We start from the raw sequence: 12992 nt of genomic DNA on the forward strand, positions 1-12992 counted from the left end.
TGAAAACACTGTGCTGTGCAGCACAACACTAGTTAGTTACCATGAGGGTAATGACAATAAGAAGCCAAATTGAGGACAGGAAAGCTTCTCGCTTGAAGGATGGCCATAATCAGCCAAGGGACAGGAAAAGTGATGGCCACCAAGTTCAGGGGAGCTGCTGCTCTCACCTGCTGTGCTTTACCTTCTCCCTCTGGTCTCAGGGAAGGAAAACATCACAAAAGTCACACCGCCACAGCAGATTGCATCCCTGTACCATGCAGCCCATCACTACAGGGCTTTCTCTGCTTTTTGCTGCAGCTGGGCCAACACCAAGCCAGAAGCAAGGTGCTTGCAGCCATCAAGCAGAATTGCTGTGCATCTGTACACCAGCAAAGCAGGGCTTCCCCACAGCAAAGCATGGTTTTCCCCAGGATGGTTTTCCCCATTTTTTTCTCCCCAGCAAAGCTGGATTTCCCCATCCTTCCTCCCTGCTCCTAACTACTTTTGCACAACAGTAAGTTTAAGCACAACTGGGCAATTTTTGGAGAATAGAAAGGTCTCAGAGGCTTTTTAAAGCATAGGAGCTTCCGCAGAGTGCTTGCTTGCCCCCTGCAAGACGGGCTCAGGAGATGATCCTCCTCATCCTCTGTGCTGATGGATGTTCGCCCATGTCACAACCCTCCCCTGAGGCAGCATCCACGCCCTGGTTACCACCCACAAAACCATGAGCTGAAACATGACAATAAAAACTGCCTGCCAAAGTTAAAATAATTTTTTTAAACGAACTATGAATAGTAGGATGTTTTTTTTTTTGTTCGTGTTCCTTGCGCTTGCTTCCTTATTATATTTCTAAATGGGAACATCCCGGGGTTTATATGCTTGGCCATGCTGCTGGGGCTTGCTGGAACACAGCCCTGGAAAATAGCCTGCAGAAGGATGCGACCCAAGCCCTAGGGCAGCTAGGAACACAGGAGCATTGACCAAGATTCATTTTGCAGTGGAGCATTGTTACACTTTACACCTGAATTTGCTGACCTTCGGGGCTGCTGCTCAACCCTGACCAGCACAAAAAGACAGCGAGCCCATCAGCAAGAGCAGACTCAAGAAGATGTAAGGGCAACATCCAGGCATGTAGAGACCTCACCAAGCAGGACACCATCCCCAGTACCTGGGCAAGAAGAGCAGAGCAGCCCCTCAAAAGGCATCAAAGATCACCCAAAACAGGCCACAGCAGCAGCTGTGCAACGACCTGAGCCTAAATGCATTTTCCCAGCTGGAGGTGGTTCCCAGCAGTGCTCCTCCCAGCTGTTTCTCATCCCATGCCCTTCCCCACAGGTTGGGCCCAGAATACAGCACGTCAGAGCAGGCTTGGAGCAGGGGGTTTCAGAGCCCAGCGGTGTGCTCAGCACCCCTGCAATGCCAGGAGGCAGCATTATTGCCTTTAGCTTTGTATCATGAGGCACTGTGCGGGTAGGAATCCTTGCACACAGCAGGGCAGGGTTGGAAACCGCGGCATTTAGTTGTACGGGGAAGGGAGGTGAGCCATAAGGAAACCCATCACATGGGATTTTTGGAGCTTTAGGAGGAAGCAGCAGGCTGGGAAGTAGTGCAGGGCAGCTGCTCCCTCCCCATCAGCTGGCGCAGAGGCTGGCAAAGCACTGCGACACAGCCTGCAGCGTGTGCAATACCTCGGTGCATCCCCTCTGCCGGTGAGCTTCCTTTAAAAAAAAAATAAAAATCCAGCAACATTTTATAACATTTATTTGCAGGCTGTCTTTTAAAAAGTACATAATGGATGAACGCATGCAATGACACATCAGTTTGCCCCCACGTGTGCACACCAACACGTGCCACCTGCCCAAATACGTGCCTTCACAGGGACCCCACGTATGTAGCTGCACAGTGAGAGCACAGGTGTGCAAATACACGTGGGGCACGGTGCTGCTCAGGGCAAAACCTCTTGAAACCCTCGGAGCAAGACATCTCTCAGGCACGCTGATGATTGCTTTCCATGCAGTAAATCCCCACGCAGCCCAGCTGATGGAAACTCAGCCCTGCAGCAAGTATGGGCTGTGCCCGGGGGGCAGTGCCTGCCTTGGCTCCCCACATCCGAAATCTTCCCTTCTGCTTCCAAATTCGCTGCCTCCACCCTGGGAAACTTCGGCTGTGGTTTATGGGAGCCTTCAGCTCCTGGTTCTCAAGGCGGGTCTGTGGTTTGTTTGTTTTTTTTCCCAAGGCTTTAAAGGTTTTGTTATATTAGCACGGGGGGTTGACAGCAATTGTGGAGGGCAGGCTGGACGCAAGCAGGGCTTCTCTGGTTCTGTCAATGGAGTTTTCTCTCTGTGAAATGAAAAGAGCTGCAAATGAGATGCTCCAGTGCCAGCTGTAAAGGTCTCAGTGCTACCACCAAGACCAAAATGCAGGCTGGGATATTTTGACACACAGGGCAACAAGAGTGGACACAGCCCAATTTCCTCCTAAAAAAAAAAAAAAAATCGCAAAAATATTTTAATTCTTAGCTAAGTATTTTTATTACCTTTTTTTGTTTGGCCAATTTGAATATTTTTGAATGTAAAATCATGTTTAAATTAATTCCAAGTTGTGCAAGATTTTTTTTTTTTAGTCAGACCCTGCAATTTAAAAGAACATGATTTTGTTTCTGCCTGCTTCAGTTCTGCTCTGGTGCTCTCACTGAGTCTTTCTTGCTGGATAATTTGAACACATCCTGGCTACCTTCCGCCTCATTTCTTCCTTCTCAAATAAACATTAAAATAGGCAGTTTAATCTGGCTTCCTCCATTTAGGTGGATGGCAACTGTAGGGAGCAGGGTTGGGAAGGGCTGGTGTATTTTTGCACACCTGGGTTGGTTTTCACCTGGGGCAGCAGCACCTCCGAGCTACACCACCCCAAAGCATCCCAAAACTTGGGAAGCAGCAAGAGCTGCACTGGGGGTAGGATGGTCTCTGACACTCCCTCTAATGCCAGGTGCTTCCCCCTGGAAAATAATTCACTCATTGATGGAATTAATGCTAAATCTAATGTTATTTATGAGAGTGAGCCAAAGTATCCTTCACATGAACCCTCCTGTGCTTAAAAGTCAACCGTGTCCTACTGATATTAAATGGGTATTGTGAACTGTAGTCCTGAGACACACTCAGAAAAGGGTGAGCAATATAAACAGCACTAAACACATTGGCAATTGATATATTCATAACTTAACTATTGCTTTCAATCCTTTGGTGAACTGCTTATTTCTCTCCCATGAGCCAAATGCCAAGAGGAAGTTTTACCCTTCTCAAGTTTCCCCCTTGCCTTTCTGTGTTTCTCACATTGCAAGTTTTAAAGTGACCATAAATGTGCCTCAAGCCATGCGCTGCCAGCAGCTTTCCTTACGTTGTGTGCTTTGTAACAGCCCACCAGAATGCAAAAATAAAGTAAAAGCCCACAATCAAACGTGGTGTCACAGCATTGTCCTCTTTACAGTTTATTTTGTCATGACAATGTTATATTAGTAACAAAAATGGACCTTTGTGCATCATTTACCTCGGTAACACAAGGAAGGTGGTTCCAGTTGTAAAAATAAATAATAAATAGCAAAACATCTTAAATGGCCCTGTAAATGCAGCCGGGACCCACCAAGACTCAGAGGTAGAATTGGGAAGAGTCAGAAAAAAACATCCCCAAACTGGTCCTTGGGAGTCCTTGGCTGCAGACTGGTTTGCCAGCCAAAGAAACACCAGACCCGACTGCAAATCAGGGGAAAAACCCATTTTTTTCTCTTCCACGTGTTTAAAACCTAAGTTTTCAACACTCGAAGTGCCTGTTTTACATGGCTATTCTCTGCCTAGGACAAGCTGCTAGCCCACGTGCCGAGATGCCGGTCACAAAGCTCTATTTAAGGGAAAAAAATAAAAATAAAAAGGAAACGGCATGAACCGCAAAGCATCCTTTTATGGCCATCAATGGTCTCCGTGCTCTCAGGAAACCTCAGACCCCGCTAGCAGCCCGCCAGTCGCAGCTCTCCCCGCTGCTATTCGCGTCCCTTGCCCCGTGGTCGTGCTACAAAATCCATTTTTCTCTCTCGAAGTTATTATACAGAAGCCGTGGGAGGCATGCTGCATGCGGCAATATCTGAAATAAATTAATTTACAGGCTCCTCGGAGCAAGGGATGTGTGCATGCTTCGAGCGGTGCTCTTCTCATAAATACGTATCGTAATATCAACGCTAAAATAAATAACAACGATAATAAAAAGTTATGTGTGTGACCTAAGATCGGGTGCAACCTGGGGTTCAAACAGCCTAAGCGAGGGATAACAAGGTCACCGCCAGGCCTCTGCTGTCCCCCGGCCTCGCAACTCGCAGGCCCCGCGGGCGGCCCCAATGGCGGTGGCGGCGGCGGGGTGGAAGGCCTCTCTTCACGACGGCTTCAGCAGAAGCGCTTGAGGTGCCGGGCAGCCTGCCGAAATGGCAGGGCTTCCCCTCCCGGCCTCCCTCCCGAAGGCGGATTTGGGCACGGGTGCGGGTCAGGTGTGCAGGCGCTTGCTGGTGCCGCGGCTGGCAGCCTGCTTGGTCATGTCCTGGTAGGAGGCGGACTTGAGGAAGCGGGGGTAGGAGTCCTTCTCCATCAGCGTGCGGGTCTTGGCCTGGGCTTCGTTGAAGCAAGCAGAGGTGGCCCCCGAGAGGTTCTTCCTGGTGATCTCCCTGGTTTCGTGGTCAATGTTCACCTGCAAGAAAGGAGAGCCCACAAACATTAGCTTGGAGTTAACCTCCCTCCCACACGATCTTCTCCAAGCGAGGGTGAAGACAGTCCCAAACCTTTCCATCCTTTCATTTTGGGGTGCCATGTGAGGTTAGAAAGCCCCCATGAATCAGGGATTCTTAACAACCCCCCCAGGGATATTTTACCCCTTCGCCTTTCAGTTCAGCGCCACCTTGCAGAGGCAGGAATGGCTCTCACCTCCCTGGGCGCCTCGCTTTGGACGAACTCCTCGAAGATCCTGTTGGCCTTGGAGGCCAGCTTGGTTTTCGACCGGGTCTTTTTGAAGTCCTCGCAGGCCAGCCAGAAGTCCAGGTTCTCCTCGCTGAACTCTGTCTTGAGGAAGGTGTGGAAGGCGGTCACCCCGTCTGCACAGAGGAGACAGAAGTGGTGAGGGGGGACCAAGGGGATGAAGGGGACCAAGGGGACAAAGGCACTCAGGAGATAATGGGGCTGCTGGATGTGGCACTGCCTAACCAGCCTCTCCCCGGGAGACCAGCCTGTGGCATCTGTGGGTTTCCTTTCCCTCCGGACAAATTCCACCCTGTGAGCCTCTGCTAATTGGCCTCGAGACTCCAATAAAATCCTTTCCCACAGACAAGTTTTATTTATCTGACCTTTCTGTAATGAGTCTTCAGAGTGTTTTCTCTACAGCTTCGGAAAAGAGCTAATTCTACCGATGGAGAAATCCACTGAGGTATGAGTACGCCTGCAGGAACCGAGCAGCGATGGCTGTGTTTTTATTTCTCAGCTGAGATTTGGGGGGAACGAGTTGCTGTGGGGCATGGAAGAGTGCCTGCAGCAGGAGAGCCATGTCTCTATTGCATTAAAAAGCTGCAGATGCTTGCTAACATTCACAGCGTGTGATAAACACTGGGAAAAATATTCCTAGCCCCTGACTAGCACTGCAGAAGGACTGTCTGTTGCCGTGGAATAACTTTAAGGTAGACAACTGCTTTTGTATTCAGATTTGGCCCCCTTGCTGGCCACCAACAACACCTCATGGGAACCCTGTGCATCACCAGATGTACAGCGAATTTTGGAGGGGAAAATGGTGCAGTCCAGGAAAGCAGCCGAATGCTTTCTCCCCATGTAAGAGCCATCCCTCAAAGCACAGGACAGGCAGACAGAGGGCAGCAATGTTTTCCGAGCAAATAAAGCCTGCGTGAAGGTGGCTGCACCAGCAGCAGGCGTGCTGGGGATGGCTGGGGATGGCGCGGTGACCCCACCAGAAGGTACACGCCACCAGCTCGCCATGCCCACCCTGCTGCTCCTGGCCCAAGAAGCTGTGGGACAGCGCTCGTGCCCCCCCAGAAAGCACCCAGCCAGGAGGAAAGGGTAGAGTCCGGCTGAGTGTCAGCTCTGCCAGGGCAGGGAGGGCACCTCCTGAATTTCTAACATATCTAATTCGAGGAGGAGACCAGATTTCCTCTCGCACTGACTCCAGGCATATGCCCTACGCGCTCTCAGCAAGGGGAGAAAAGAAAAATCCTACTCACTTTTACTCTTCAGGAGCTGATCGAAGGATTCCCTCCACTCGAGCACCTCTCGTGAGGAGTCTCTGGAAAAGACAAAGGACGTCAGGCTTGCCGTCTTGCCGGCGAAGGACGGGAGCGCTTCGTTAAAGCAGTTCATGATGAGACAGTGCAAGGAGGGAGGCAGCGGCACCCGGTGGGACACCACAGCGAGACCCCAGTATCCATTACCTGTGGGCCCTCTTTCCTTTCTCTTTTTCCCTTTCTTTTGCCTTCCCCGACGGCTCCCCAGACCTCAGCTCCATAGCGCAGCTTTGGCCAGGCAGTCTTTAGGGGATGCTCAGAGGAGCCCTTTTCCCAGCAGAGCCTCTCAGCACGAAGGCGCCTTGCCTCCAGCAGCAAGATTTAGTGTTTTTTTTCCCAGTGCTGTCCGCATTCCCCAGGGGACCCAGGCACTGGTTTAAGAAACCAGTGCCTGTGGGAGCCTCTGGCTTTTCCTGCTCGATGCTGAGTCCCCGCTCCGCCTAATGCCAGAGCATCAGCCCCCAGTCTGGCTTTATAACTGGTGGAGCTGGGACACGATCCGCCCCGCTGCCTGCCGGGGTGGGACCGCGGGGACGAGCAGCGCTGCATCCTCCCTGCTGCGCAGATGGGCAGAGCATCCCCCAGGAGAGCCCCCAGCTTGCCTTACCTCTGCCTGGAGCCCAGCTGCAGCTTGCCGGCCGCCCCGATGCGGTGAGCCAGCTCTGGTTTGTGGAGCAGGATCCCCAGGCGGCTCTTGAGTTCCTTGGCTCTGGCAGGGAGGAAGGGGAGAGGTGAGAATGTGGGGACACGGGACCACCACCACCATCCCCTCTCGCTCCTTCACCTCCTTTCTCACCTTCTGCCGGGTGCAATAAAACGATCCCCAGATCGCTTTTTCCTCTCCCTGGCAACCAGGCTCAGCAGCGCTGGGTGCATGCATGGGGCAGAGCTGCAGCCCTGGTGCCCCCCCCGGCTCTGCAGCCCCCTCAGGAGCATAAACCCACAAACCCAGCTCCTTCTCCGCCCTCCCAGCCACACAGCGCTGCTCTCAGCACACTGGGAAAATGACAGCAGTCGCTTTCAGCTCGGCAGAGGGGGAGCATCTCCCTGCTGTGCTGCTGCTGCAGCTGCTCCTCAGCTGTTTTGGGGGGTGCTACCAGCCCTGCTGCCGTGCTGTGGAGGTGGTGGTGGCACCATCCACCTGCCCCACGCCTCCAAGAGCCAGAGAGAGTGGGGGCAGCACAGCTCCTGTGCCACCTGGGAGCCAGACACATCCCTGCTGGGCATCTCTGTGGCAATAGGGTGGGAGCTGCTGCTTCCCCGGCTCCTCTCCCTTGGGTGCCCCCGAGGCAGCGCACAGCCACGCTGCTATTTGTGTGCCGCAGCTCCTGCAGGCATCCCAAGGCACCCGGACAAAAATAAGCATTTAAATGTCAAGGCAGCAGCGTGGGGCTTCGTAGCCGTGTTTGGCGCGATGTCACTGAGCGCCGACAAAAATATTGCAGCTGCCAACCTGGAGCGAGCTCTGCGAAGACGGAGGCAGCAAAACAAACCTCGTGCGCCTGCACACAGCGACACGGGGCAGCCCTGCCCTGCCTCCATCCCCTCTGCACGTTTTGGCTTCTGCGTCCCCTCCAGGGGAGCCTCACAGCTGCGGCCACAGCACATCACACTGCCTTCCCCGGCTGCGTGCTTCTCTGCAGGCTGCACCCAGATCTCTAGCAAAACACCACCACAGCAGACCCAGCTGCTCCGACGTTAGGATCATCTTTTTCCAGCTCCTCCTCTGCTTCCCAGCCCTGCGGCGTGGCAAAGCCCCTTACCTTTCCAGGCAAGTGATGGGAAGCGTGGCTACCCCTCGGCACATGCTGAGAGCTGGGCACCGAGGCATCCAGCAGCTCATCGGCTCCCTGGGGCAGCACCTGCACCACCGCCGCTGCTGCCTGCCGTGTGCTGGAGAAGCAGCGAGGAGCCGTGTTTATATGGGGTGGGAGGGCTGGGAGGGTACCCAGCACCACGCCGTGCTCCAGCCAACCACGAGCTGCTCCGGCAGCCAGCGCAGAAGATAACGGCTTGGGTAGGTGCTCAGGGAGGGGGGGCGGGAGGCTCGTCCTTGAGCATCGCAGTCAGAACGGCTTCCTCGATAAGAGGAAAAAACAGGCTCGCTTCCACCGACGTGCGGAGCCTGCTGAGTAACCACGGGCACGCAGCCGGGGACGGTGAGGGCGATTCGTCAGCGCAATCCCGAGGGCTGGTGACTTCAAACCTTTCCGCACCGCATGGCCGAGGCTGGCATCACCGCAGCAGGAGGGTCCCCCGGGGCTGGCAATGAGGATGAGGGGCCCTGGCACGCTCTGCAGACCCCGCTGCAGCTCCCCAAGCACCCCGCTGCAGCCGAGGCGCTGCGAGCAGAGCGGAGGGGAGCGATGTTCCTGCCACGTCTGCAGCTGGGTAAACGAGGGCTGACGTTTGCTGGTGTGTCTTCGTCATAAATATTCTGCTGGGGCTGTGGTAGGAGAAGGGGAAGGGGAGTGCATCAGTGGAAGACTGAATAAAGTGTGAGGAAACACCTGATAAAGGGGCATCCTACTGGGAACCAGGGGTGGGAAGAGTAGGAAGGGACTAAAAGCAGGACAGAGGATGGAAACAATGGGAACTCCTCATCCCTTTCCTTCCTCCCAGCTCATCCCTGGCTATCAATAGCCCGGGTGATAAAACCTTTTTAAACCTAAAGGAAAGGATTCAACCAAAGGCCAGAGGATGCACAAAGCTGTAGGAAACTGCGCCCAGGCAATGGGGTGGTGGGATCGGGCTGTTCCAGCAGAGTCCTCCCCATCAAGGCCAGGTTTTTTCACTCTCACAGTTCTTTCACTCTCCCCTTCAAGGGGTGAGGGAGGTTTGAGGGTGGGCATCTCTCCAGCATAGGATATGGTCATTGCAATATTTTCTAATGCAGAGCTCTTCATTTGGGTTATGCAAGAGCCTCTGAGCCCAGCTACGTATGTGTACTCAGATGTCTTCATTCTGCTCTGTATCTAATTTAATTACGTGCTTCCTGTCTCATTTAGCTGAGCGGCCTCCCGCGGCTCCAGCCCGGTGTCTGCGTTATCAGCCCTTGTTTTGGAACACCAAAACCCGGCCGTGTCGCAACGCCCGGGCCGTGCTCCCTTCCCGTACGTGTGCCGCGGCACCCCCGGCACGAAGCCCACCGCCCACCCATGGACCAGCCCGGCCCCTCGCATCACCAGCACCGTCCTCGTGGGGTTTGGTTCCTCCAGGGAGGTCCTGGCAGCCCCAGATGGGTGCCATGGGTGCTTGGGAGAAGGTGGGATGCGCAGGTGTGGGTGCTGGAGGCTCCAGCAATGGGAGAGCCGTGTCCGCAGCCCCAGCGCTTGCAGGGATGGAGCTGCTGGCTTCACAGGTGGAAGCAAAGCACAGAAGCTTGTCACCTCTGTCATTTCTTGTTTAGGGATGCAAAAAGAGGAAAATAAAGTCTTTATCCCCAGCAGCACGTAAAAAGAGCCCCCAAAGCCCCGTGAAGCTCTGCGAGCTGCTGCGGGGATTTCTGGTGCCCTCATTTCAGCACATCAGTTAGTTTGGGGAGGAAACACTCACAGGAGGAGCAGGAGCCCAGCCACCTTTTGGTGCGGGCTGCACAAAACTCAGCTCTTCTTTTAAAAGCCTCTCCCCACCCCCATTTACCTGCAGAGATTTTATTTTTTTTCCAGAAAAGACATGAAAGAAGGAAAAGGAGTCCTGATAAATTAGGAGCAGATCTTGGGCGTGGGAGACCGGGAGCAGAGGGGAAGGAGAGAGGCAGAAGAGGAACTGCAAATTTATACGGCGTGATGGGATAAAGGGGAGGATGCAGCAAGGGGTGGGAAGGGAGGCAGGGGAGCAAGAGGAGAGGAAGAGCGTGCATCCCTCACCCCCTGACAGCGAGCCCCTGCCCCGGTCCCAGGGCGCTGGCTGGATTCCCGGCAAAAGAGCAGGCCACCCTCGCACGGAGCACCAGAGGAAATAGCTGCTCTGGAAATCTGTAGCAGTGCGGAAAGAGATGATGGAAATTAAAAAATAATAATAATAAATTAGAATTACAAATGAGGTTTTCAAGGGGCAGCTGTTACCCACTCTGCTCACACGCTCGCTTTCTGAAGCGCCGGAGCGCATCTGCGCAGGGCGAGGTATCTGACAGCAGGTATTTTTAATTTTCTCTTTCCGTTCCCAGCACCTGCTCTTTAAAGCCACTGAAGAGCAAGGAAAAAAAATAAAAAAGGCGATAGCTAAATATATCCTGAGAGGAGAGACAGAGCAGCACTAATGGCAGATTCTCCCCTTGGATGCATGCAAATTGTTTTGGCTCAGAGACAGGCTTAGAGGGAAAGAAGCTGCAGATAAAAAGGAAAAACAATAAAAGAAGAGAATTAGGGCAAAAAAAAAGGGAGGGGGGGAGATAGGAAGAAGACAGAGGGACTGATAAATTTCACTGCAGCAATTCCCAGAGAAAAACAAGCTCATTTAGGTTTCTTTTTTTAAAGCTGAAGCAATCCTGCGGGGGCCGTGTACCGAACACTCACCTTTGGGCCAGGAGGAGGGCACCGGGGCCAGGTCGCTGCCTGCTCCCACTTGCCAGACCTGAGGGATGCTCTGTGTGCCCCCAGCCCTTCCCACTGGGAAGCCTTTCCTCTGGGAATAAAGGGTTCCCCCGGCTCCAGACCTGAGGAACCCCTTCCCACTCATCCCTCCCCAGTCACCGCTCTCCAGGCTGCCTTCCCTGCGGCTCCTTCAGCCTTTCCCAGCAGTTGTTTTAGGAGGCAGCCCTCCGTCCCCGGGTACAACTCATGCCCACTTCCCTCCTCGTGAAGGATCAAGGGCTTTCCCGGAGATACAGGCACGAGCTGGGTGCTTCTCAGGCTGTTTATTTCGCGTCCTTGCGGTCTCGATACAGCGCAGGTGAGCGACACTTTACACGGCGGGGACGGGACCAGGGGGGTGGCATCGCCCAGCCGGCAGCTGATGTGGCTGAGGAGCTTCTCCAGCCTTGTTAGGGGAAGGGGAGCCTAGCAAACGAGCAGCTAATGAGGAAGGGAAGGTGAAGTGAAGCCGAGCCCATGCCCTCCCCAAGGGAAGGACTCAGACTGAACCACCTGTGCGTCCTGCCCAAACTGCTCCAGTTATCTTGCGGCACCAGCAGCACCCAGACACCACGGGGGCAGCAGCATCAGGACTTTGAATAATTTTTAAACTATTAAAATAAAAACGTGGCATAGGGGACATCTTCCAAGAGCTGGTCTTCTACCCAGGTACCTGGTGGCTCAGTTCTGACTTCACCCCGTGTGCTCGCTCCCTCCTACCCTCTCCTCTGAGCCACCCACGGTCACGTTTCTTGGGGAACAAAGACATCTTGAACTGCACCTTACTCGGGACCGATTACCAGGTCCTCAAGGCCCCTTCCTGCCATCCCACAGGAGATGGAGGTGCCAGAGAGCTTGGAGAAACATCTGAACTCTGTGTGTCTCATTTGTTTTGCTTGCAGAGGAAGGAGATGAGAGGTTATGCGAGGATGAGATACTTCGGTCACGGAGTTTAAGGGGGATCCACCCCAGGGCATGCTTGTACCCTGCCCTTTCATCACCAGCATCCCACAGAGGGCTGCATAAACACCCCAAAAAGCCTCCTTCCCCCCAGTCCTTTTCCTGTGCTTTTTTGCCAGAAATGTTTTGTGGTGGTTTTTTTTTTTTTTTTTTTCAGTACTAAGCTCACCCCCTTTGCCACCTTCTTCCCATGTGCTCAGCTCCCTGAACTCCACTTGAGCTTACCGGGGCATCAAATCCCAGATGCAGCCTTCCAGTAAAACCAAGAGGAAACACAGAGCAAAACGACCGACTTCACTAAGCAAATACAAGGTGCACAGCTTTATTTACTCTACTTTTTTTTTAATCAGGAAGCTAAAAGGAAGCACAGCTGCGACCCTGCCGAGGCAGCTCCGCCTGTGCCCGAGTGCGCGGAGCACAGCTGCCGTCTCACCTAGCCAGCCCCTGCCGCAAGCACAGCACGTGGAGCACGAATGGAGGACAAAGACACGACACTGGGGACAAGCCGAGCCTCTGCAAAGCCCAAGGGGTGCACGGTAGAGAAAAGCACTCTCTGGTCTGACATTAATTCCAGCTCTGTGATAAAACGCTTCGGTGCCAGAGAAAACACAGTACCAAGGAACAAGACAACTGCAGCAGCCCCAGGAAGGAAAGATGGTGAATAAATTAGGTGAAGCGGTTTCTCCTTATATAATGGGCAAGGAACAGCTGCTAGGAGCAACAGTAGGAGGTGTGTAGGAGGGAGATGGCAAGACAAGAGGTGGAAAAGGAAAAAAGGAAAAAGGAAAAGGGAAAAGGAAAAGGAGGACAGACAGACGCCTGGGGACAGAGGGCATGCAGCCAGGAGGGCAGGGGAGGCTGGGAGAGACCAGGGCTCAAGCAGTGCTGGTGGAGGGGAAGGCTGGCATGGACAGGAGTGCTTCAGGGAGGTGAAGATGAGGAAGAGGAGGGACGTCCACAGGGACAGGGCTGAGAAGGAGAGAGGGGTTTGGAGGGAGAAGGAGGCCCACGGTGAGGGAGAGTTTGCAGGGACAAGTGAGAGGCACTCCAGGACTGGCATGAGGTATGCTTTGCTATTGCTCTGAATGCTGTAAACATTTTGGTTTTGTGTCTATCGGTGAACATTCAGTTCAGTTGGATACATGTGCTCTTACGGGTAATTG

At 53.6% G+C, this 12992-nt stretch overlaps 1 protein-coding gene and 1 long non-coding RNA gene across 5 annotated transcripts; one reads left to right on the plus strand and one right to left on the minus strand.

Moving 5' to 3' along the window:
* Window positions 1–1725: 1725 nt before the first annotated feature.
* LOC137860315 (regulator of G-protein signaling 16-like) lies at window positions 1726–12141 on the minus strand. 4 transcript variants are annotated; one of them, XM_068690446.1, is made up of 6 exons: window positions 12055–12141; window positions 8059–8741; window positions 6903–7004; window positions 6236–6297; window positions 4938–5104; window positions 1726–4704 (listed from the first exon to the last, which is right to left on the minus strand). In XM_068690446.1, the coding sequence occupies exons 2-6, from the start codon at window positions 8136–8138 to the stop codon at window positions 4504–4506; spliced, it is 612 nt and encodes a 203-aa protein (XP_068546547.1). In that variant the 5' UTR covers window positions 8139–8741; window positions 12055–12141; the 3' UTR covers window positions 1726–4503. The 4 variants fall into 4 exon arrangements, with proteins under 4 accessions (XP_068546547.1, XP_068546548.1, XP_068546549.1 ...); XM_068690447.1 differs by lacking the exon at window positions 12055–12141 and adding an exon at window positions 10813–11409; XM_068690448.1 differs by lacking the exon at window positions 8059–8741 and having other exon boundaries at window positions 12055–12108.
* LOC137860316 (uncharacterized) lies at window positions 10266–12588 on the plus strand. The gene is made up of 2 exons (XR_011098831.1): window positions 10266–10433; window positions 10774–12588. It is a non-coding gene; the product is annotated as an uncharacterized lncRNA (long non-coding RNA).
* Window positions 12589–12992: the final 404 nt, after the last annotated feature.

Source organism: Anas acuta, chromosome 8 (genome assembly GCF_963932015.1).
Source record: "Anas acuta chromosome 8, bAnaAcu1.1, whole genome shotgun sequence".
Lineage (NCBI taxonomy): Eukaryota > Metazoa > Chordata > Aves > Anseriformes > Anatidae > Anas > Anas acuta.

Bases quoted from the DNA above. Each gene is read 5' to 3' on its own strand.
- LOC137860315 (XM_068690446.1), bottom strand. From the start codon at position 8,138: ATGAGCTGCTGGATGCCTCGGTGCCCAGCTCTCAGCATGTGCCGAGGG. The intron at 7,005-8,058 runs GTAAGGGGCTTT...CCTCCCTGCCAG, and splicing joins CCCATCACTTGCCTGGAAAG to AGCCAAGGAACTCAAGAGCC. The intron at 5,105-6,235 runs GTGAGTAGGATT...TCCTCTGTGCAG, and splicing joins TCAGCTCCTGAAGAGTAAAA to ACGGGGTGACCGCCTTCCAC.